We start from the raw sequence: 25,626 nt of genomic DNA on the forward strand, positions 1-25,626 counted from the left end.
TGAACACACAGCTGTCTAAAACAACATAAAAACATGACAAAACTATCACCAAGCATAAATCACACTCAAACTGACATAGATCTGTGACAGAAACACACTACAGCCTAAGACTCTGTCATGGATGACAAAGTAGGCAACGAGACGCATTGAGATATGGTGCAAATATTAGGAGTTTTATTCGTTCAAATTGCAAAAAATACAAATTATGCCAGGAGAAGATAAACCAAAAAGTATTAAAATAGACAAATAAACTGAATTGAAATTAAAACAAACAGAACCGAATGCAACATAAATAAACTCATGAATCAACTTCAAAAATAAAAGAATGACAAGAGGGAGTTTTACCTCAATAATATACACTGAGTACACAAAACATTAAGAACACCTGGTCTTTCCATGACACACTGACCAGGTGAAAGCTATGATCCCTTATTAATGTCACTTGTTAAATCCACTTCAATCTGTGTGTAAATGAAGGGGAGACCGGTTAAAGGATTTTAAAGCCTGGAGACAATTCAGACATGGATTGTGTATGTGTGCCATTCAGAGGGTGGATGGGAAAGAAAATATTTAAGTGTCTTTGAACGAGGTATGGTAGTAGGTGCCAGGCGCACCTCTTTGTGTAAAGAACTGCAACGCTGCTTGGTTTTTAACACTCAACCGTTTCCCATGTATCAAGAATGGCCCACCTAAAGGACATTCAGCTAACTTGACAACTGTGGGAAGTATTGGAGTCAACATGGGCCAGCATCCCTGTTGAATGCTTTCGACACCTTGCCGAGTCCATGCCCCGACCAATTGAGGCTGTTGTGAGGGCAAAAGGGGAGGGTGCAACTCACTATTAGGAAGTTGTTCCTAATGTTTGGTATATCAGTGTATGGCGGTATACTCAGTGTATGGAACTGTCCATTGTCAAGTAGAAGGTGAGTTTTGCAAGACATATATTTTCAATACACATGATCGTGATATTACGTTTCAGGGCACTGATCAGATTTGAAATACATACAGTTATTTTAGCATTAACAGTATCAATGTATGAAAGGTACTTTGGAATGTCGACATGTGAATCAAAAAGTGTTCCTCCGCAGTGAACAGATGGGTTGCACTTCCCAACTCCCCTCCGGAACCATGCTTTAACAACGGAAATCCGGTCGGACCTCCTTCACCAGAACACAGCTGGCTTCCATTCTGCAGACATGGGGCCGGTAACTGAGACAAACGGAGACAAAGAGAAGACATTACCTAGAACTTTCACTGTTTGTTGATAAGGAAATTAGTTCAATTATAACGTTAGATGATACCAGTGACTGTTACAATGTAATATAACACGTCGACTCAACATAGAGAAACGATAATAACAAATGTCAAGACTAATTGTGCATTTCTGCAATAAAGTATGGATGGGATATATGAAACCAAAACCAAGTGTCACGTCGTTATTTATATATTTTGTGTATAGCGCAAAGTGATTGTTAACGTGCATACGTAACGATATTTGTTAGGCAGGGGGTTTTACTGTGTGGGCCGCGATGTGGCTGTCAGACTCCTTTCCCTCTTAGTAGTTCGACAGTGTTGTTGTGCATCAACTTTCTCTCTTGGATTCCCCTGAACAGGGTGAAGCTGATGAGATGGGTGCAGGGAGAGAGGGAGCGGCGAAGTGAGACGTTTCACTCTCGCCAAAATCTGTCCAAAATAAGACCAGTGCGTTTCTATGGGCTTATTTTTGACCTAAGCTTACCGCCTTTGGGACAACACCACCCAAAGTTAGGGCGGAGGCATGTGCATCTCATCACTATATACAGATCTCTGGTGCAGGAGCATACAGCGTGGGTGGAGTTGGACACCATATTAGGTGCAACGTTGGCTTGACCTCTCCACCCTCTGACCAATTAACATAACGTAGCAGGAGAAAGAAACGCCTGAGTTGGGTCTTCATCAACCGGAATCATCTGGATTTTAGGCTTCGCCTCTTTAAGCCTGTAGTCACTAAGAAGCCTAATGCCACTGCTGCTGAGTGGGACTGTACTTGGGTAATTCCTGTCCTTGCTGATCGCTGTCTCCAAGGTGGTGTCAAGTAGGGCGTTCTCATTGGTCAGTCTGACTGGTCCTCGAGGTGGTGTCCTGTCCCTCTTCACCACAACCTCTATCTCTGTTTTACAAATATCAACACTTGGCCATTCTTTCTCATCAATGTCTCCTAAATATACAGTTGAAGTCGGAAGTTGACATACACTTAGGTTGAAGTCATTAAAACTAGTTTTTCAACCACTCCACAAATTTCTTGCTAACAAACTATAGTTTTTCCAAGTTGGTAAGGTTAGTACATTTACTTTGTAGATGTAGATCCAATTTTTCAAACAATTGTTTACAGACAGATTATTTAACTTATAATTCACTGTATCACAATTCCAGTGGGTTAGAAGTTAACATACACTAAGTTGACTGTGCCTTTAAACAGCTTGGAAAATTCCAGAAAATTATGTCATGGTTTTAGAAGCTTCTGATAGGCTATTGACATCATCTGAGTCAATTGGAGGTGTACCTGTGGATGTATTTCAAGGCTTACTTTCAAATTCAGTGCCTCTTTGCTTGACATCATGGGGAAATGAAAAGAAATCAGACAAGACCTCAGAAAAAAATGGTAGATCTCCACAAGTCTGGTTCATCCTTGGGAGCAATTTCCAAACGCCTGAAGGTACCATATTCATCTGTACAAACAATAGTACGCAAGTATAAACACCATGGGACCACGCAGCCATCATACCACTCAGGAAGGAGACTTGTTCTATCTCCTAGAGATTAACTTACTTTGGAGTGAAAAGGGAGAATCAATCCCAGAACAACAGCAAAGGACCTGGTGAAGATGCTGGAGGAAACAGCTACAAAAGTATCTATACCCACAGTAAAACGAGTCCTATATCGACATAACCTGAAAGGCCGGTCAGCAAGAAAGAAGCCACTGCGGTTTGCAACTGCACATGGGGACAAAGATCGTACTTTTTGGAGAAATATCCTCTGGTCTGGTGAAACAAAAATACAACTGTTTGGCCTTAAAGACCATCTTTGGAGGAAAAAGGGGGAGGCTTGCAAGCTGAAGAACACCATCCCAACCGTGAAGAAGCACGGAGGTGGCAGCATCATGTTGTGGGGGTGCTTTGCTGTAGAAGGGGCTGGTACACTTCACAAAATATAAAATTATGTGGATATATAGAAGCAACATCTCAAGCCATCAGTCAGGAAGTTAAAGCTTGGTCGCATATGGGTCTTCCAAATGGACAATGACCCCAAGCATACTTCCAAAGTTGTGGCAAAAGGGCTTAAGGACAACAAAGTCATGGTATTGGAGTGGCCATCACAAAGCCCTGACCGCAATCCTATAGAAATTTTGTGGGCAGAACTGAAAAAGCGTGTGCGAGCAAGGAGGCCTTACAAACCTGACTCAGTTACACCAGCTCTGTCAGGAGGAATGGGCCAAAATTCACCCAACTTATTATGGGAAGATTGTGGAAGACTACCCGAAACGTTTGACCCAAGTTAAACAATTTAAAGGCAATGCGACCAAATACTAATTGAGTGTATGTAAACTTCTGACCCACTGGGAATGTGAAGAAATAAATAAATCATTGTCTCTACTATTATTCTGACATTTCACATTCTTAAAATAAAAGTGGTGATCGTAACTGACCTAAGACATGGCATTTTTACTAGGATTAAATGTCAGGAATTGTGAAAAACTGAGTTTAAATGTATTTGGCTAAGGTGTATATAAACCTCCGACTTCAACTGTATAGCCTGCATGAACCATGTGCTCAGTTCATGTGTTCAGGGTATGGTTAGTTTCCTGCTTAGTGCTCACATTCTCTCTCAGCTGTGGGGTGAACAGTTCGACAGAGTAATTCACTGTCCTCAGTAGCGTAGTCACTTGACTGCTGCTGCCACCTTGACCATTGGACTGGAGTTGAAGAACATCAGTGAAGTGAACCAGGTTCCTTAGAGGAGACACAGCAGAGACAGGGGTAGTGTGTGTTCACGTCAGTTCAAGGTGGTGTCAAAAGCAAGCACCTCTCCAGTTGGTCCGGGATGTCCACCAGGTGTAGATCCAGACTGTCCAGGAGGTCCACCATATCCAGGAGGTCCAACCGGTGTTGGAGGTCCAGTGTTACTCAATGTCAAACAGTTGCTTCTCATGAGAGACAAGAAACTGTCAAAACCTGGTAGAGTTTGAAAGATGAGAGCAATAGAAAAAGAGAGGCACGGAGGTGGGGGGGAAGAACAAAAATTGGTAAACAAGATGAAGACGAGTACACTTTTCAGAGAGTAGTCATTTCAAAGCATAAGGAAAGTACCTCTCCAGGTGTACTCAGGTCACAATTAAGCTCTAAAGTCAAGAAAGTGAACACAGATTATCTCAGTTATATCCCACACCACAATGCATCGGCCTGGTCATCGTAATTGCGAAACTGGTAGGCTGGGTGAAGGTTTCAACATAGATTGAATCTCAAGTCTTTGGTCACAAGGATAGGTCAACTAAGAGTACAGAATAGTGTTTAGAAACCACAGTTCTCAAATTCATTAACCTACCAACACAATCATCTTTCTTTCACCTTGACAGTTGGTTTGGTTTTTACCATAGGTAATGAATCCAGCGGGACACTGGATAATTTTTGTTGCCCGTTTTGAGGACAATACAGTGCCACTGACACGGCCCGCTACCAAAACCTGCGGACTCTCCTTCACTGCAGCCGACGTGAGTAAAACATTTAAACGTGTTAACCCTCGCAAAGGCTGCAGGTCCAGACGGCATCCCCAGCCGCGTCCTCAGAGCATGCGCAGACCAGCTGGCTGGTGTGTTTACGGACATATTCAATCAATCCTTATCCCAGTCTGCTGTTCCCACATGCTTCAAGAGGGCCACCATTGTTCCTGTTCCCAAGAAAGCAAAGGTAACTGAGCTAAACGACTACCGCCCCGTAGCACTCACTTCCGTCATCATAAAGTGCTTTGAGAGACTAGTCAAGGACCATATCACCTCCGCCCTACCTGACACCCTGGACCGACTCCAATTTGCTTACCGCCCCAATAGGTCCACAGACGACGCAATTGCAACCACACTGCCCTAACCCATCTGGACAAGAGGAATACCTATGTGAGAATGCTGTTCATCGACTACAGCTCAGCTTTTAACACCATAGTACCCTCCAAACTCCCCATCAAGCTCGAGACCCTGGGTCTCGACCCCGCACTGTGCAACTGGGTACTGGACTTCCTGACAGCCCGCCCCCAGGTGGTGAGGGTAGGTAACAACATCTCCACCCCGCTGATCCTCAACACTGGGGCCCCACAAGGGTGCGTTCTGAGCCCTCTCCTGTACTCCCTGTTCACGCACGACTGCGTGGCCATGCACGCCTCCAACTCAATCATCAAGTTTGCGGACGACACTACAGTGGTAGGCTTGATTACCAACAACGACGAGACGGCCTACAGGGAGGAGGTGAGGGCCCTCGGAGTGTGGTGTCAGGAAAATAACCTCACACTCAACGTCAACAAAACAAAGGAGATGATTGTGGACTTCAGGAAACAGCAGAGGGAGCACGCCCCCTATCCACATCGACGGGACAGTAGTGGAGAGGGTAGTAAGTTTTAAGTTCCTCGGCATACACATCCCGGACAAACTGAATTGGTCCACCCACACAGACAGCATTGTGAAGAAGGCGCAGCAGAGCCTCTTCAACCTCAGGAGGCTGAAGAAATTCGGCTTGTCACCAAAAGCACTCACAAACTTCTACAGATGCACAATCTAGAGCATCCTGTCGGGCTGTATCACCGCCTGGTACGGCAACTGCTCCGCCCACAACCGTAAGGCTCTCCAGAGGGTAGTGAGGTCTGCACAACGCATCACCGGGGGCAAACTACCTGCCCTCCAGGACACCTACACCACCCGATGTCACAGGAAGGCCATAAAGATCAATTGAGGTACATGTAGCCTAAATCGAGCTCCACAGTGGCAAGTATCCCTGACTGCAGTGTGCAGTTTTTTTTGTCCAACTGAGGTTTGAGTCACACACTGAATACAAATACACAGTTCGTGCAAGGCACATGTTGAATACAAACTCATTTTATTTTTGAAGCTCATAAAAAATATTATATAAAGTGGTACCAGCATGTGTAAACACTTTTTTCTTCATGCTATTTTTAAGACAAGCTACTGATATTGTTGCAGTGAACAACAAACGTGTTATGTATGTCATGTACTGTTAAAATTGTGTTGATAAATGTTAGAACTTTGTAATTATATTATTTAATTGAGCATATATATATATATATATACACACATACATACACACACACACACACTTACTACCTATCCTGATTTATAATGCTATTTACTTTCCTCATGAGAATGGAAACAGACTATACCATATAGACAGTTATACCAGCTCCAGTAAAGAGACCAGAGACTCGGGTGACTGCTACGTCATCTTTACTAAACAACACAATTAACAATTGAAACAATTAACACAGCAGACAAAAACAAGGTTTGACCACTCCTCAAAAATGGCTTCACTCCTGCTCCTCAAAAGAGGCAGACGGTCAGTTCCTTGAGGAGAATATTTTCCTATTCATCCAGGCCATCATACAACCGTAGTTATTTAAGGATTGTAAATGCGGTCTTCCCCGTCCATCCCAATTACACTAGGGAGGGAAACGGTGCCTTTAAATGTTTGGCTGCTGCCTTGCTGCCACTGGGGTGTCCCTTAGGAGAAAATCTGTGGCCAAACAGTTCTATTTTTGTTTCATCAGACCAGAGGACATTTCTCCAAAAAGTACGATCTTTGTCCCCATTTGCAGTTGCAAACCGTTGTCGGGCTTTTTTATGGCGGTTTTGGAGCAGTGGCTTCTTCCTTGCTGAGAGGCCTTTCAGATTATGTCGTTATAGGACTCGTTTTACTGTGGATATAGATACTTTGAACCTGTTTCTTCCAGTACCTTCACCAGGTCCTTTGCTGTTGTTCTGGGATTGATTTATAGTGTTCGCACCAAAGTACGTTCATCTCTAAGAGACAGAACGAGTCACCTTCCTGAGCAGAAGGACAGCTGCGTGGTCCCATGGTGTTTATACTTGCGTACTATTGTTTGTACAGATGAACATGGTACCTTCAGGCGTTTGGAAATTGCTCCCAAGGATGAACCAGACTTGTGGAGGGCTACCCTTTTTTTCTGAGGTCTTGTCTGATTTCTTTTCATTTTCCCATGATGTCAAGCAAAGAGGCACTGAGTTTGAAGGTAGGCCATGGGTACACCTCCAATTGACTCAAATGATGTGGATTAGCCTAACAGAAGCTTCAAAAGCCATGACCTCATTTTATGGAATTTTCCAAGCTGTTTAAAGGCATAGTCAACTTAGTGTATGTAAACGTCTGACCCACTAGAATTGAGATACAGTAAATTATAAGTGAAATAATCTGTCTGTAAACAATTGTTGGAAAAATTGTGTCATGCACAAAGTAGATGTACTAACCGACTTGGAAAAACTATAATTTGTTAGCAAGAAATTTGTGGAGTGGTTGAAAAACAACTTTTAATGACTCCAACCTAAGTGTATGTATGTAAACTTCCGACTTCACCTGTACATTCAATATGAAAATATATTCAGGTCAGTCTGGCAGCAGTGAAACAAGTGATTTTAAGGATGCAAATGAAAGGTTTTTATAAATGTTCAAGACTTACGGCATGGGAATACATTTCAGGATGTAGAAGATATGTAGAGAACCCTGGAATGAGTAGGCGTGTCCAAACGTTTGACTGGTACTGTATATTCACATTAAAATGGGACGCCAATTGGATGGAAACCTAGCTACTGTAATAGATTTCCATTCAAATCTGAAAAAATTACTTTTTTGCAAAAAACTATTTATCAAGCAAGAATTTTGCTAGGACTATGTGGGATTGGTCTGAGTGGGTAGGGAAAAACTGAAAACAAGATGTTATTGGCAGAGGGGTTTGGAACTCTTTATTGGCCTATTAACCAATTTACTGCATAGTGATGTCACCATGGAAAGCCCAAAACTCCCACCCATGCAATCCTGCTGACGAGAAGGTCCTGTGTAGACTGTATTTTCAACCAGCAACTATCAGGAAAAAAACCCACTTCATATTTTTTTCACACTTTTACAGTGTTAGTTTCATCAGCTGTTCTTTTGATCAACATGATACGAAAAACACAGAAAAATCCAAATTTTGTCTGCACTGAGCCTTTAAAAATAAAAGGAAGTAGTGCACACAGAGAGATTAGTGTGATGACAAGGAAAGGCTTACACTTAAGACAAACGCATACATATTATTTCACAATTCTTACCCAAACATTGTCCAATTGCGTCAACCATGAACCCAGGTTGGCACTGACAGATGTAGTTGCTGATGCAAATGTTCTCCACAGATGGAGGTGTGACAAAGTATGATACATATGTCTGAAAGACAATGTATGTGTCAGCCAAAATCACAGGAGGTTGGTGGCACCTTAATTGAGGAGGACGGGCTCGTGGTAATGGCTGGAGTGGAATGGTACCAAATACATTATTATGAGCCGTTCTCAGAAGCCTGGTCAAAATACATTAAATCTTCAATGATGCTCAAAAGCTATTTTTCTGGTCGATGTGTTCCATAAATCTTATCACATTTTTATTGGGCACATACGCATATATAAGACCAGCATCATGACAGATAAGTTATAGAGAAGCACATTTTGAAACAGTTCTGAAACAAACAAAACATTAAGAACACCTGCTCTTTCCATGACAGACTTGACTAGGGGAACCCAATTGAAAGCTATGATCAGTTATTGAGGCCACTTGTTAAATCCACTTCAAATTAGTGTAGATGAAGGGGAGGAGACAGGGGATTTTTAAGCCTTGAGATGATTGAGACATGGATTGTGTATGTGTGCCATTCAAAGGGTGAATGGGCAAGACAAAAGATGGAAGTGTCTTTGAACAGGGTATAGTAGTAAGTGTCAGGTGCACCAGTTTGAGTGTGTCAAGATTTGCAATGCTGCCGAGTGACCAAAACATTAGGAACATCTTCGTACTATTGAGTTGACCCCCCTTTTGCCTTCAGAACAGCTTCAATTTGTCGGGGCAAGATCGTACCACAGGGATGCTGCCCCGTGTCGACTCCAATGCTTCCCACATTTATGTCAAGTTGACTGGATGTCCTTTGGGTGGTGGATCATTCTTGATACACAGGAAACTGTTGAGCATGAAAACCCATCAGCGTTGAAGTTCTTGACACACTCAACCCGGTGCACCTGGCACCCACTACCATTCCTCGTTCAAAGGCACTTAAATCTTTTGTCTTGCCCATTCACCCTCTGAATGGCACACACACACACACTACAGGTCTCAAAGGTTTAAACATCCTTCTTTAAGCTGTCTGCTCCCCTTCATCTACACTGATTGAAGGGGATTTAACAAGTGACATCAACAAGGGATCATAGCTTTCACCTGGATTCACCTGGTCAGTCTGTCATCAAAAGAGCATGTTTTGTACACTATGTATACACACACACACACACACACACTGTACAAACAGTGCCTCCAGAAACTAGTCACAACCTGTGTTTTTTTGGTTGTATTAAAGCTTCTTTCTTACTCAGAAAGACTCACAGCTGTAATCACTGCCAAAGGTGATTCTAACATGTATTGACTCAAGTCAAGTCAAAGTAAATAAGATATTCCTGTATTTAATTTTCAATACATTTGCAAAATTTTCTAACCCCCCCCCATGCTTGGATCCCATGCTGTCTTGATAGTACAAACCTGCTGTCCAAACCAAGGCATTAGTTATTAAGCTACTCAGTGAGCTCACGCCTGGAAGAAAGCGCAGGGTTCAAGTGCAAGAAGTTTTCTGAGTTGATGTGTGATCAACTATTGCATGTTCTCACACACTCTCTGTTAATATTTATCATTTGATCCATTCTTGTGTTTCCTCACCTTTCACAATCATACTGTTCATTTGTGACGATATGTACAGTATTTCAGTTAACAGCAGAATGCATAGCTACAGCTAATCAGTTGCTCTATCAACATTAGGGGAACAGAGATAACGGGTTAAAGCCATCCAGTCACAAAACAAAAATAACTGACACACATTAGCTTTTGAGCATAACCCCAATTACAAAATCATAAATCATAAGCTTAAAAAAGATCCAGCAATACTATATTTCCCAACGAAAATAGCATTTGAGTGACTAAAACATCACCCATAATACCCCCCCACCTAGATTCAAATGCTCAGAATTGACCTTTTCTCTCATTTCCAACTATCAGTAAGGCTGAAGGACCAGTCTGAGTGGGTGGGGAGCTCACCTTGATTGACGGCAACTTGGATGCAACGCTGCAGTGAGATCATCTCAAGCAAATGTGCTGATACACGAAGCTCAAACAAGATTCCAATCCTGTCATACATCACACCATGGCTTCACAAATTATTTGTCTATCCAACTGTTTGGTTTTTGTAACCGCATCGATATAGACAACATCCTGTCTCAGTTCATGTTGGACAAGTTCAGTTGAAACTGGTCGGAAAAAGCCTGGGTTGACTTCATCAATTACATTTGCTGACTGCCAGACCATGTACATAAACCATGCCTTGCCATGATGTCAATAATTATGTATACATCGTTTGGCAAGTCTCTTCTGTTGCAGTTCATAGCAGCACTGACATGACAACTGAGTCGGTGTTCCAAACAGAATTCCTTCCCCCATGCTGGCCAGTAACTAGCCAACACCAGATACAGATGAAAGTGAAAACCTAGAAGTATATTTGCCACAGATAAATAGGGGAAACCTATAACACCCTGCAGTCAAATTTTGACACCAGTAGTCTAGCTAGCTAGCTATGTAAACCACGTCCCTCTGCGAACACGTCTTCTGCAATGATGGTTACAAGGCAGTACTTTTTTAAATAGGGTATGAGAATAAGACGTTACTATTGGTGTATTAAAATGAGCGAATAAATGTGGATGTTTCACCGATCCCCAATAAGCAAACAGTATCTAGATTCCTGAATTCAAGATTTTGACATAAAGGAAGAAGCAAGTCAATTTATGATCTAACTTTATCAGTGTACCAGCGACAGTCGTTTGTCATACTCTGATAGGGTTTAATACAAGTCATCCAATTTGATGATAAACACCATTTTAACTGTTCAGGACCTTTAAAAGATGTTTTTAATTCTCTGACATTCTAACCAAAACAGAAACTCAACCTGGACCGTCGGTTCTTCACCTACCCGTTTCAGGAAAGCCAGGTTTTAGGAAGCTGCAGCTGATGGACTTGATGAGCTTTACTACACAGCACTCTAATTTGAGCTTTCCTACTTAGAAAGCCTGAAATATTGAAGAGGTTGCTGTTTAACGCATGTTTTGTTCTCCTCGTTTCATGTTTTCACGCAATCTGCCTGATGCACTTGAACCGGTCTCCAGGCCACATAACAGTATGAATGTAATGTAGGTATGCATGTGCAGTTTGTCCCTTTCTACGTGTCCAGTATACACAGTGAGCGTAAAGGTGTGTGTTCAGTCTTTCATGAACAAACATGTACGTCCTTCCTTTGATTACAACAGAGTTGCTATTTAAACCTGTACAATAATACTATATGGTAAACTCGTCTACGTACAATTGAACAGTGATAAAAGTAAATTGACATTGATGGGAATTGAGAACAATCAATAATATCAAAATACATTTATATATTTCACAAAATCATGTTTATCAATTGACTGAGGTTGAAACTGAAACGTCATATTTACATTTTCTAACAGTTTGTTCACAGTCTAAATAGTTATTTTACAGTAAATTGACATAGGGTGGGATTATATACAAAACACAGGAAATAGATTTTAGAAATCCCTGCTGTCTAAATTGAGGTGCTTTAGAGGTTAAAATGCTGTTCTGGTCGGCTCCCTCCATTGCGCTTTTTGCTCACAAAGCGACACCACAGGGTCATGAGCAGGGATAGGACCACACAAGCCAGCGCCACGGAAGCGCCCGCCCACATCACCAACTGCAACTGTCTGCATTTCTGTCAATGTCAATGCGGAATAACAAGAATCAAATATAGACCATACTACTGCCCCAAGGAAGGTATGCTTGGGGTGTGAGTTTGAAGGCAAAAAGACCATCTCACAGATCTAAGAACCTTTTCCCTCTTAGCAGTTCTACGGTGTTGTTGTGTATCACCTTATTCTCTTGGATTCCCCTGAGCAGGGCAAAGCTGCTGAGATGGGTGCAGGAGCACACAGTGTGGGTGGAGTTGGACATCACGGAGGCGCAGCCCTGGATTGACCAAGCCCCCTCACCATCCTCTGACCAATAAACACAGGTGGTATTCGCATCACTGTACTGGGGCACAGAGGAGATGAGACTCATATCATTTTATGAACAGCTAAGGTCTACTGCGTGCATATCTGTTAAACAAATGTTGTTTTAAAGGGTTAGTTTACTTTATTTTGAAGTTAAATCCAGAATAATCTGGCTAGCATTTTTGTATCCGTTAGTGGTGCATTCAAAAGCATGGGGACGTAGACCACACCGAGCTCTTTCCCCATGATTTTGAACACATCGCTAATGGATACAATCCAATTTCCACTAGCATTGCAACATTCCTCAAAAATTGTAGCTAGGAGATTTTAAACATTGCTAAATAACCAGCTAAACAAAAATGAAAAACCTGTTTGGAGAAAGAACAATCACAATCTAGGGAAGTCAAAGATAAGCGAAAGAAGTGAATTATCACTGTAACTGACAGTCAGCCTTTTAGAGAAACACAGTTGTTACCTTCAAGTGATTGAAGGTGAGAATGATCGGTTCAGACAGGTTTGTTGTGTTGGGGTTGCTAACAGATACAGTCACCACTCTGGAGGAGAGCTGCTCGGAGCTGTTGGTCAAAGTCTGCAGACTCTTGTAGCTGAGCAAAATGGCAAACGCAAAACCTGCAAACATCATAACACAAAATCAATCCACTTAAAACGTACAGAAACAAACAATATAAAACAAAACCAATTCACAAATCATCAAGTATACAAACCCATCAACCTAAAATAAAACACACACGGTACACAACATACAGTGCCTTGCGAAAGTATTCGGCCCCCTTGAACTTTGCGACCTTTTGCCACATTTCAGGCTTCAAACATAAAGATATAAAACGGTATTTTTTTGTGAAGAATCAACAACAAGTGGGACACAATCATGAAGTGGAACGACATTTATTGGATATTTCAAACTTTTTTAACAAATCAAAAACTGAAAAATTGGGCGTGCAAAATTATTCAGCCCCTTTACTTTCAGTGCAGCAAACTCTCTCCAGAGGTTCAGTGAGGATCTCTGAATGATCCAATGTTGACCTAAATGACTAATGATGATAAATACAATCCACCTGTGTGTAATCAAGTCTCCGTATAAATGCACCTGCACTGTGATAGTCTCAGAGGTCCGTCAAAAGCGCAGAGAGCATCATGAAGAACAAGGAACACACCAGGCAGGTCCGAGATACTGTTGTGAAGAAGTTTAAAGCCGAATTTGGATACAAAAAGATTTCCCAAGCTTTAAACATGCCAAGGAGCACTGTGCAAGCGATAATATTGAAATGGAAGGAGTATCAGACCACTGCAAATCTACCAAGACCTGGCCGTCCCTCTAAACTTTCAGCTCATACAAGGAGAAGACTGATCAGAGATGCAGCCAAGAGGCCCATGATCACTCTGGATGAACTGCAGAGATCTACAGCTGAGGTGGGAGACTCTGTCCATAGGACAACAATCAGTCGTATATTGCACAAATCTGGCCTTTATGGAAGAGTGGCAAGAAGAAAGCCATTTCTTAAAGATATCCATAAAAAGTGTTGTTTAAAGTTTGCCACAAGCCACCTGGGAGACACACCAAACATGTGGAAGAAGGTGCTCTGGTCAGATGAAACCAAAATTGAACTTTTTGGCAACAATGCAACACGTTATGTTTGGCGTAAAAGCAACACAGCTGAACACACCATCCCCACTGTCAAACATGGTGGTGGCAGCATCATGGTTTGGGCCTGCTTTTCTTCAGCAGGGACAGGGAAGATGGTTAAAATTGATGGGAAGATGGATGGAGCCAAATACAGGACCATTCTGGAAGAAAACCTGATGGAGTCTGCAAAAGACCTGAGACTGGGACGGAGATTTGTCTTCCAACAAGACAATGATCCAAAACATAAAGCAAAATCTACAATGGAATGATTCAAAAATAAACATATCCAGGTGTTAGAATGGCCAAGTCAAAGTCCAGACCTGAATCCAATCGAGAATCTGTGGAAAGAACTGAAAACTGCTGTTCACAAATGCTCTCCATCCAACCTCACTGAGCTCGAGCTGTTTTGCAAGGAGGAATGGGAAAAAATGTCAGTCTCTCGATGTGCAAAACTGATAGACATACCCCAAGCGACTTACAGCTGTAATCGCAGCAAAAGGTGGCGCTACAAAGTATTAACTTAAGGGGGCTGAATAATTTTGCACGCCCAATTTTTCAGTTTTTGATTTGTTAAAAAGTTTGAAATATCCAATAAATGTCGTTCCACTTCATGATTGTGTCCCACTTGTTGTTGATTCTTCACAAAAAAATACAGTTTTATATCTTTATGTTTGAAGCATGAAATGTGGCAAAAGGTCGCAAAGTTCAAGGGGGCCGAATACTTTCGCAAGGCACTGTATACAGTATAATAAGCCCTGCACAAAACACAAAAGCCTCCACACAAATCCTACAAGATATAAAATATAGAAACGTATAGAAATGTCAGTAAATACTTGTCACTCAGAAACTCCCAATTACTTTGTTTTTTTAAAGAAGGCTAATGCCACTGCAGCTGAGTGGGAGTGTACCTGGGAAATTCGTGTCATCTCCGATCGCCGTCTCCCAGGTGGTGTCAAGTTGGATGTTTTCATTTGTCAGTCTGACTGGTCCTCGGGGTGGTGTCCTGTCCCTCCTCACCACAACTTCTACCTCTGGTTTTCAACATAGGGACAAAAATCTATACTAAGTAGAAATCCCCATTATTGAAAGAACAAGTGGTCACTTAGTGGTCAATGTAAGGTTAAGTTGTGGTACAGCTGATGTTAAAGTGATGACTAAATGTGTTTTGAGTATAAGTGTTACCTGTATGGCTTGTATTTATCCTGCTCACATTTTCTCTCAGCTGTGGAGCAATCAGTCTGATAGAGTTTTCTACTGTCCTCAGTAGCGTAGTCACTTTCCCGCTGTTACCCCCTTGACCATTGGACTGGAGTTGAAGAACATCAGTGACATTGGCCAGTACCTTTAGAAAAGACAGACAACAGAGACGTGATGCAACGTGTATGTGTGTGTGCGCGCTTGTGTGTAGCTCAGGGAGACAACATACTGTCAAAAGCGCCTCTCCAGTCTTTTCTGTAGCTCCAGCCAACCCAGAGGAGTTAATCAACACCAAACAGTTGTTTCTCAGGAGAGACAAGAGGCTGTCAAAACCTGGTAGAGTCTGAGAGAGACAGAAAGTACACAGAAAGAGAGAGAGAAATATAAATGAGAAGAATATGGTGAATAATCAAGATGAAGAGAAGCACTTGAGAAAATAATAATTTAATAAGGGGAAGAATTTACCTGTTCAGGTGTACTCTGAGTTGCAAAAGGGTCACAATTCAGCTCTAAAAGGAAAATCATGACCTCAGATCGTACAAATACAAAACAATACATCAGGCCGGTCATCGCGATTGTGAAACTGGTAACTGGGTGGAGGTTTCAACAGATGGCCTCAAGATCAGTGGTCACAAGCGAAGACAACTGAGGTCAGCAGAAAATGAAAAGGTAGAACAAGCATTTCTCTCACCTTGACACTTAGATTGGTTGTTGCCGTAGGTAGTGAATCCAGGAGGACAATGACACCTGTAGCTGCCCTCCAGATTCCAGCAGGTTCCATTCTCGCCACAGGGGTATTTGTTCCCAGCCCCTATACACTCATTTACGTCTGTGTGAGAGTGAGTGAGTGAGTGTGAGAGAGAGTGAGAGAGTGTGTGAGAGAGAGAGAGTGAGAGAGTGTGAGAGAGAGAGAGAGAGAGAAAGTGGGGGAATAAGGATGACGACATGGATGTGTCGGACAGTGACCTAAGACGTTTCAAATAATTCTGGTCAATGCATTTAGTTTTGCGGTACTGTGAGGTAGTATTAGTAAAGTGACTACCTCACCGGTACCACACCTTAACCTTACACAGAACACATCGACCCAAGGAGAATGGGGTTTCTCTCACCTACACACATAGAACTTATATCTCCTTCCTGATGGAATCCCTGGAGACAACTGCACCAGTAGCTTCCCTTCCTATTGTGACAGGTTCCCCACTCCCCACAAATATGTCTGTCCTCACCACACTCATCAATGTCTGAAAGTAGAAGAGATTAGTGGGGGGGAAAGTGGTGGGGAGAGAGATGATGGTGGTGTATGTGATGAAAATGGGAGTAACAAAAAAATACAACATTGCAATTGTCTGTATATACAATACATTTGGAAAGTATTCAGACCCCTTGACCCCCCCCCCCCAAAAAAAAATACGTTACAGCCTTATTCTAAAATAGATTAAATTAAATCTACACAGTACCCCATAATGACAAAGTGAAAACAAAATAGGACAAAGGAATTGTCTGTAGAGCTCAGAGACAGGATTGTGTTGAGGTACAGATCTGGGGAAGGGTACCAAAAGTATTTCTGCAGCATTGAAGGTCTCCAAGAACACAGTGGCCTCCATCATTCTTAAATGGATGAAGTTTGAACCACCAAGACTCTTATTAGAGCTGGTCACCCAGCCAAACTGAGCAATCAGGGGAGAAGAGCCTTGGTCAGGGAGGTGACCAAGATGGTCACTCTGACAGCGCTCCAGAGTACCTCTGTGGAGATGGGAGAACCTTCCAGAAGGACAACCATCTCTGCAGCATTCCACCAATCAGGCCTTTATGGTAGAGTGGCCAGGCAGTAGCCACTCCTCAGTAAAATGCACATGACAGCCCGCTTGGAGTTTGCCAAAAAGGCACCTAAAGGACTTTCAGACCACGAGAAACAAAATTCTCTGGTCTGATGAAACCAAGATTGAACTCTTCGGCCTGAATGCCAATCGTCACGTCTGGAGGAAACCTGGCACCATCCCTACGGTGAAGCATGGTGGTGTGTGATAAACAAATTACAAGATTATGTTTAATACTGTTTATGCATCAAATGGTTGTTTTATGCAATAAAATAGGTTTCTATTAGTACTTTCTCATGTGTCTGTGTGAACTGAGAAAATCCTCTGATGCTTAAAACGCTGATCATTTATTTATGAATGGTTTGGTGATATGCATTTCATAGAATGAGTTGGTGTTCGTACCAGGGAGAGATGGCTCGGGTGTGGATAATAATGAGAGGAACATTTTCTTAGGGGTCAAACTCTGGTTTCTATACAATAACAACAGTCTTCACAGCAAATGCTATCTGGCTGGGGGATACTCCTTTCTCATATATCAAGTCTCACCGTTTGACCCATTCCACACATCTGTTTGTCATGTAGACTAAGAGGATGTATCTTGCTATAAAATATATTTGTATGTCAGAGATCTCGGCACATCACTCAAGAGTGTTGGGTCTCCTCACTCATTATTGATTAGAATTTCCACGACAGTGGGGATGTTTTTCAGAGGCAGGGACTGGGAGACCAGTCAAGATGAACGGAGCGAAGTACAGAGAGATCTTTGATAAAAGCCTGTTCCAGAGCGCTCAGGACCTCAGACTGGGTCGAAGGTTCACATTCCAACAGGACAACGACCCTAAGCACACAGCCAAGACAATGCAGGAGTGGCTTCGGGACAAGTCTCCGAATGTGCTAGAGTGGCTCAGCCAGAGCCCGGACTTGAACCCTATCGAACATCTCTGGAGAAACCTCAAAATAACAGTGGAGCGGCGTTCCCCATCCAACCTGACAGAGCTTGAGAGGATCTGCAGAGAAGAATGGGAGAAACTTCCAAAATGCAGGTGTGCCAAGTTTGTAGCGTAATACCCAAGAAGACTTTTATCGCTGCTTATGTAAATTGGATATGTACTGTTCTTTAAATGTATATATTAATTTGCTAATTCATTGAAAATGAAATACTTCTTATTTACTTAAGTATTTACACCTCAGTCAATAATTTGTAGAGTCCCCTTTGGCAGCGATTACAGCTGTGAGTCTTTCTGGGTAAGTCTAAGAAACTTCCACACCTGGATTGAGCAACATTTGCCCATTATTCTTTTCAAAACTCTTCAAGCTCTGTCAAATTGGTTGTTGATCATTGCTAGACAACTATTTTCAGGCCTTGCCATACATTTTCAAGTAGATTTAAGCCAAAACTGTCTTGGCCACATAGGAACATTCACCATCGTCTTGGAAAACAACTCCAGTGTAGATTTGGCCTTGTGTTTCAGGTTACTGTCCTGCTGAAAGGTTCATTAATTTCCCAATGTCTGGTGGAAAGCAGACAACCAGGTTTCCCCCCAGGTTTTGACTTAGCTTAGTTCCATTCAGTTGATTTTTTACCCTGAAAACTCTCCAGTCCTTAACGATTGCAAGCATACCCATAACATGATGCAGCCACCACTATGCTTGAAAATATGGAGAGTGGTACTCAGTAATGTGTTGTATTGGATTTACCCCAAACATAACACTTCATATTAAGGACAAAATGTATTTGTTTTGCCACATTTTTTTGCAGTATTACTTGCCTTGATTTTTTTTTATTCCGTACAGGCTTCCTTCTTCTCACTCTGTCAATTAGGTTAGTTTTGTGGAGTAACTAAAATGTTGTTGATCCATCCTCAGATCACAGCCATTAAACTGTAACTGTTTTAAAGCCTCATGGTGAAATTCCTGAGCGGTTTCCTTCTTCTCTGGCAACGGAGTTAGGAATGATGCCTGTACCTCTGTAGTGACTGGGTGTATTGATACAATATTTAAAGTGTAATTAATAACTTCACCATGCGCAAAGTGATATTCAATGTCATCTTTTTTTATTCGTACCCATCTACCAATAGGTGGCCTTCTTTGTGAGGCATTGGAAAATCTCCCTGGACATTGTTGTTGAATCTGTTTGATTTCACTGCTCAACTGAGGGACCTTACAGATAATTGTATATATGGGGTAGAGAGATGAGGTAGTCATTCAAAAATCATGTTAAACACTATTATTACACAGAGTCAGTCCATGCAAATTATTATGTGACTTGTTAAGCACATTTCGGATTGCCATAACAAAGGGGTTGAATACTTACAGACTTGTGACATTTCAGCTTTCATTTTTTCTTAATTTGTAAAAAATTCAAAAACATAATTCCACTTTGACATTATGGGGTATTGTCTGTAGGCCAGTGACAAAAACAAATCCAAATTTAATCCATTTTAAAATCAGGCTGTAACAACAAAATGTGGAAAACGTAAAGGGGTGTGAATACTTTCGAAAAGCAGAGGATGTTGTTCAGTAACAGAATGATTACAAGGGATATTTAGGAATAGTTGATTAAGACCGAATTCCTTCATCCAAAAGAGGATATGACTCACCAACTAAGCACTAACGCAATAGATAGATTTGTAAAATTCCTGAGGTTTCTTATATGTCTTAGATATCGGACAGATAGTAAAAAAATTAAATCATAAATGTTTTGAACTGTCTGTTTTAGACTTTTAGAGGTTAACAAGTAATACAATAAAAATCTTTAAAAAGTTAGGGTCAGAATTATTGACACCCCTATTATCAGTACCTTTCAGTACCTCACCTTGTGAGGATAGCAGCATTTTAGGGATCTTAGACCATTCCTCCATACAGAATCCTTCCAGATACTTGATATATCTTTTAACTGCACGTATGGACTGCCCTCTTCAATTTAAACCACAAGTTTTCAATGGGTTAGAAATGTTTATTTTGTGGACAATAAACACATTTCTTTGTGGATTTTGATTTGTGCTTTGAGTTATTGTTTTGCTGGAAGAACCTCTTGCAGCCAAGTTTCAGCCTCCTAGCGGAGGCAACCAGGTTTTTGGCCAATAAATTAACAAGGGCTCTAGGACCAGTGGAAGCAAAATAGCCCCATAACATCAAAGATCCACCAGCATATTTTACAGTAGGTAAAAGGGGTTCTTCTCTGCTAATGCATTGTCCTTTCCATGCCAAAACCACCACTGTAGTGCAAGTCCACTGGTCCTGGGGCCCTTGTTAAGGTCAACGGCATCATGAACTTTACCCAGTACCAAGTAATTTAACCAAAAAACGGGTTGCCTCTGTCAGGAGGCTGAAACTTGGCCATAGGTGGATCTTCCACCAAGACAATAAACCCCAAGCACACATCAAAATCCAAAGAAATGGCTAATTGGCCAAAAATATATATTTTTTGGAATAGCCATCCATAGTCTCTGGACTTGAAACCCATTGAAAACCTGTGGTTGGAATTGAAGAGAGCAGTCCATAAGCGTAGACTGAAGGATCGAGAAGGATTCTGTATGGAGGAATGGAGGAAACATTTTAGAAAAAGACTGTGCCGTTATCCTTGCAAGGTGAGGTATTGAAAACTGGTGTGTCAATTTTTACCCCTACCTTTGAGGAAAAAAGTATTACTTGTTTAACAAAATCTCCTCTGAGAAATTGTACAAGTATAAAATCACATCATTTCCCAACATTTCTGAGCATACAATATAGCTCAGTATTTGAATTCCGTATTTATTTTTTGCTAAATCTTTATCAAGGGTGTCAATCATTTCAGACCCTACTGTATGCTACAACATTATCATAATTGTAAAACTAGCTTTTAATTATCCCGTTTTATTCATATTAGTGGTAAGGAATTAAAGCTATTATTATTAGTTATTAATAACATCTTAAAAACACAGTATTGACCTGTACATCCTCCATCTGCGGAGGTGAAATAAGCGATCCTAGATTCGAACCCAGGATGACACTGACAGTGGTAGCTACCAAGGGTGTTGAAGCAAGTAGAATGGTTCCCACAGATGGAGGGATCTTCCACACACTCATCTGTATCTACATAACACCAAGTAAGTATCTGAGGTTAGGACAGATGTTAGGTATTAATCAGTTAGTTGGTTGGCTTGAAATGAGTGAGAATAGAGAATAGTTTCAGCTAATGAACAGTGAATGCATTATTTTAGACATCATCATTCTCATTCTAACCTCTTGGTAAGTCTGAATTCTAAACTTCTTATCCTAGATGTGAACCTGTAAAAAGGCACCCGTTAAATTCAAACAGATAGAGATGAAAGAAACGATACCCTGCTGTCTACACTTGCCATTCAAATGCAGTGATCTTTTTCATCACCAGGGTAAATCAGTTGATCTTACCAGAACAGCCACTTCCAATCTTAGAAATCGTATACCCTGTTTGACAGAGTGGAGGATATATCCCTTCCAAAGGTAGGGCCAGGTAGAGACCTGTAGGGGGGAAAAAAAGAGAAGAAATATCAGACATAAACAAATGATGCCTCTATATACATGCAAGCATATCCTTTAGACCAGTGCAGTCATGCCATTGGGTAGCGTCAAATTACAAACAGATATTCTCTCAATCTCTGAGACGCCCTCATCTTTATTTCAGGCAACAACAACAAACTCGTACAGTTGAAAGGCCTTCCAGTACCATGGAGAAATGAGCTAACTCACCAAGAATCCAGAAGCATAAATTCACTCCCATTACAAAGGCAGTTTGTCGTTTTGTCGAATTAACTGTGCGGGCCGTGTAACTGACAGAGTAGTACTTCAACACGGTCACGCTATTCTCTCTGCAAATGTCTCCCTTTTGTTACTTTTCTCAACACCGTCATCTGAAGAGATTTCATCTGGAAGTAGAAAATGGAAGTCACGATATCAGTTCTTCTCGTCGTCATCTCCACCTCCTCTATCAGTGATGGGGAAAGAGATAAAGGGTAAAAAAAAAAAAATCCAGTGAAAGACATCACAAACATTAAGAGCTTTAGCGTGTCACCCTACCTAAGGAATACAAAATCAGACACGTTAAAAGATGCATTCTTCCCTCTCATTTTCCCCCCTAAATAAAACAAAACAACTTGCAAAACTATGCATCATCCCAAACCTTGTTGTGTAATCAGAATGACACATTCAATAAACAAAAACAGAATTTCTCAGTACTGGCTAAAACGCACGTCACACAAGATGGTGAGCGATAATGAAGATTCCGGTACATAGCTGTCTAAATACTTGCAATTCAATGCCTCTCCGCCCCCTCAGCTCAACCAAAGTCACAATTTCATTTGATGACATAACATTAGTGGAAATATACTTACCTTGCAATTGCATCACAAAAAACAAATCACATTAATGACACAATTTAGGGTTTCATTTGAGGTGACAACCTTTATTTAAATTTCTTTGTTGAAAAAAAAAATATATACAAGTGTATAACATTGATGGACAAAACATTTTAGTGCATCATTTAGACTGAATTACCGTATTGGCTGATGGACATAGCGCATTATAATTTTAAGAACATAACATGCAAAACAAAAATCACTCCCATGAAGTGTAAAACCACTGAACAGACAAAGGAGGCTCTCATATAAATAAAAATGAAATATTTTCTTCAAATATAAAAAGTAATTTACAGGACTGATAAAAACCTCAGAATTAAAATGACTAAAGTAAACAATTGATCAATTATTCAGTTAGCTTCGTCAGTTAAACTGAGGCACTTGCGTGCGTGAGTATTGAGGACTTTTAATCTACACCCAACCGAGGGTTGATGCAGACAGGAGAGCAGTGTTTCAATTAACCTACATTACCACCACCCAACACCTCATGTAGAAATCCATACTAACTAGGACCAATGGTCAAAGCTTGGGTCTATACAGTAGATCACCCTCTGATTGTCCTTTAATAATATAGTTCACAGTCTACTAATGTATAGTGGTCTACCTTGTTCTAAAGGCCCCGCACCTCCCACAGCAGGATCTCATTGTAGGCAACGGTAAAGAGGTGTTTCCCTGAGGGGGAGAATCGACAGGTCTGCAAAGAGTCACTGTGGTGGAGGAAGTCCTGGAACCTACCGCTGGATGATTTGATGAGCTTCAGCACTCGCTCTGAGAGAGAGAGACAAAACACACAGCAGCTTCATGCAACCTATTTACATACATACAGAATGTGTGTCATTAAGTACAGTACTGTGCAGAGAGACACACATGCTGGTGATTTGTCAAACTGATGCTGTATTGTAAATTTGAAAATACCAAGCATGCCTGTGCCAAGCTGGTCTGCTTTTGATGGGTTTTTATTGTAGTTTATTTTAATGCTTCATTCCTTGCTAGCAAAAAAAAAGTGCTTTTTACAACACAAAACACAACAGTCACATTGTAAAACTGAAATGAGAGAGGTAGAAGAGAAGTGACATGCACCTTTTGAGCCCACCGCTATGAGGCGACCCTTGGAGGAGAGGCTGAAGCACATGGCCCAATGGGACAGGGCAATCTTCTTTATGACCCGTTTCTTGGCCAGGCTGTAGAAGGACAGCTCTCTCTCCACTCCATAGCCTGTGTACACCACCAGGCCAGGGTCTATGGGGCTGAAAGCAGCCAGGCTGGGAGGAAGGCTGTCTGACTCCTGATGAAGACAGAGATAAAGAGAGAGAGGACTTTTTAAAAATACAGAAATGTTCACGGTAAAACTATTCCATGCTTGCAAGGTTGAGAAAGGTTTTTCAAGTAAAAAACAGCCATTGACTGATATCACGTCTCATCTTGCACTTCACGTCGGGGCCGATTCAGACTTTTTTTTACCCGTTTTGATTGAAGCGCTTCTCAGTATTTAGTATTCAGACCTACCCTATGCACATGCGCAATGGGGGTTTGCAGGTATGGCTCCCTTGCAAGCACTGAATAAATGTAATTCAAATCACAGAAAACACACCCTATTTCCCACAGTGCAGTATAAAATGCTTTTCATTTTTTTTATATACTTTTTTACATTTTATACTTCATTGTGGGAAATGGGGTGGAAATAGCTGTCATCTTGATATGCTTACCAGTTTGCTTCCATGACTGGTTTCACATTAGTCCCCAGCGCACAGAAGGAAAAATCATCTAAAATTATTGCTATTTGTATTTTACAATCCCCTTCTCCAAACAGATTACTCATTTACCTAGCTCTTATCAATAGCTCTTATCAATTTGTAAATGAAATTGCATGGAGAGCGGTGTTATTTCAAATCATTTCTATAAAAAAAAAATCCACTTGGAACAAACAGGTAAACTCAAACTTATTTATGATTTCCATATCTGTAGACACACCTCTGCCACACCTTCAATTTCTGTGATCTACCCCCCAAAGAAATACCTTGCTGGGACATGCATTTCCCCATGCTTAATAGGTGCAATATGCAGAAATCACACCGCCATTTCTTGGATGATAAAATTCAAATAGTTTGCCTAATTTCAGTTTATGGTGAAAAAACAAGCAGTCATTATGTAGAGAATCATTGTACCAGCTAATCCGCTGTGAAATCTATTTTCTATAACCAAAAATATTGTATTTTCATCTGTTTGAAGCTGGTGTACAAAACCGAAATGAAAAGACGAAAAAACTACACTTAAGAATGGGAAGCATAGAAATTACGCACATTGAACAAATCCACCAGTTTTTAGACTCGCTTTCAACGAGAATGACAGATCTATAACTTACTTTTCTATGTGAATTTGGTCGGGTCGCCTACATATTGCAGCTTTAAGTCCAAGTTCAGAATACATAGAGAGAAAAGCGCATAAAAGGGAATGAAGTTACATTGATGCGGACGTGCATAACTTGGGTCTGAATTCCCACTATCCTGAATAAAATCCTCACCTGAAAGTGCTTGTCTAACAGACTGATTTCCATGCTAGTTATTCTGCGTGCATGTGTGTGTATGCCTATGAAGAGAGGTTTACCTCAGGATTGGCAGGGGCTGGAAATGTGAGCCAGTCCAGGAGCTCACACTTGTCCTTCATCCAATCAGCTGCCCAAACGCTGACCCGTCTGTCTGCACTGGCAGCCAACCACAACTCGTTTCCTTCAAGCCCAAATTCTTTGTACTGATGGGCAAAATGCATGACGACACAATTCCTTCATGTAGATTCTTAGTAGCTCCTCAAAAACAGTTACACTTGTAACCTCAGAAGACGTCACACAGAAGAAGTATGTTCTAGTCATTCTATGTATACTATAGGATCGGGTCTCCCCTTTTATACATTATAATTTGAAAGGCAAAACTGATCCTAAATCTGCACTCCTACTTAGATGTGTGAATATGGGCCCTGACCTGTTTCTTCACACACTGGATGGTAGTGATGGGTGCCCCCTTGTGGTCGCTGATGAGTCTGACGGTAAGCCCGGTTACTGGGCTGCTGACAGCCATCAGGCCGTCCCTCCCAGCAGAGAGGATCACCTGACCTGAGGGTCAGAGGTCACATATAGCCTCCGTTATATAATGTGTTTTATTATACATCCCAGTGAAATGACATACAAACGGTGTCCCAACAGAAAGACTGCCATCACATCCTAAACATGAATAGTAA

General features: G+C 41.4%; 2 protein-coding genes across 2 annotated transcripts in view; both read right to left on the reverse strand.

The window, feature by feature from the left end:
• Window positions 1-12,182: 12,182 nt before the first annotated feature.
• Window positions 12,183-19,881, reverse strand: LOC139367279 (adhesion G protein-coupled receptor E3-like). Its single transcript, XM_071105506.1, has 8 exons — window positions 19,836-19,881; window positions 15,895-16,032; window positions 15,669-15,712; window positions 15,433-15,546; window positions 15,189-15,348; window positions 14,915-15,037; window positions 12,837-12,991; window positions 12,183-12,401 (listed from the first exon to the last, which is right to left on the reverse strand). The coding sequence occupies exons 1-8, from the start codon at window positions 19,879-19,881 to the stop codon at window positions 12,183-12,185; spliced, it is 999 nt and encodes a 332-aa protein (XP_070961607.1).
• A 2,540-nt stretch (window positions 19,882-22,421) lies between these two features.
• LOC139368157 (WD repeat domain 90) overlaps window positions 22,422-25,626 on the reverse strand; it is a 58,610-nt gene continuing 55,405 nt past the window's right edge. Inside the window, exons 39-42 of the mRNA XM_071106758.1 lie at window positions 25,371-25,501; window positions 25,000-25,143; window positions 23,476-23,680; window positions 22,422-23,163 (exon numbers count right to left, since the gene is read on the reverse strand). Of these exons, the coding sequence (XP_070962859.1) occupies window positions 23,006-23,163; window positions 23,476-23,680; window positions 25,000-25,143; window positions 25,371-25,501 (638 nt within the window). The 3' untranslated portion in view covers window positions 22,422-23,005. The remainder of the gene's footprint in view (window positions 23,164-23,475; window positions 23,681-24,999; window positions 25,144-25,370; window positions 25,502-25,626) is intronic.

This window comes from Oncorhynchus clarkii, chromosome 16 (assembly GCF_045791955.1).
Source record: "Oncorhynchus clarkii lewisi isolate Uvic-CL-2024 chromosome 16, UVic_Ocla_1.0, whole genome shotgun sequence".
Taxonomy (NCBI): domain Eukaryota; kingdom Metazoa; phylum Chordata; class Actinopteri; order Salmoniformes; family Salmonidae; genus Oncorhynchus; species Oncorhynchus clarkii.

What these genes read in the sequence shown, in the direction of transcription:
- LOC139367279 (XM_071105506.1), bottom strand. Translation starts at nt 19,881, where the DNA reads ATGGAGGAATGGTCTAAGATCCCTAAAATGCTGCTATCCTCACAAG. An exon ending in CAACCAATCTAAGTGTCAAG is followed by an intron (nt 15,713 to 15,894) that starts GTGAGAGAAATG and finishes TTTTCCTTTTAG; the next exon opens with AGCTGAATTGTGACCCTTTT. An exon ending in TCACCTTCAATCACTTGAAG is followed by an intron (nt 12,402 to 12,836) that starts GTAACAACTGTG and finishes TCTGTGCCCCAG; the next exon opens with TACAGTGATGCGAATACCAC.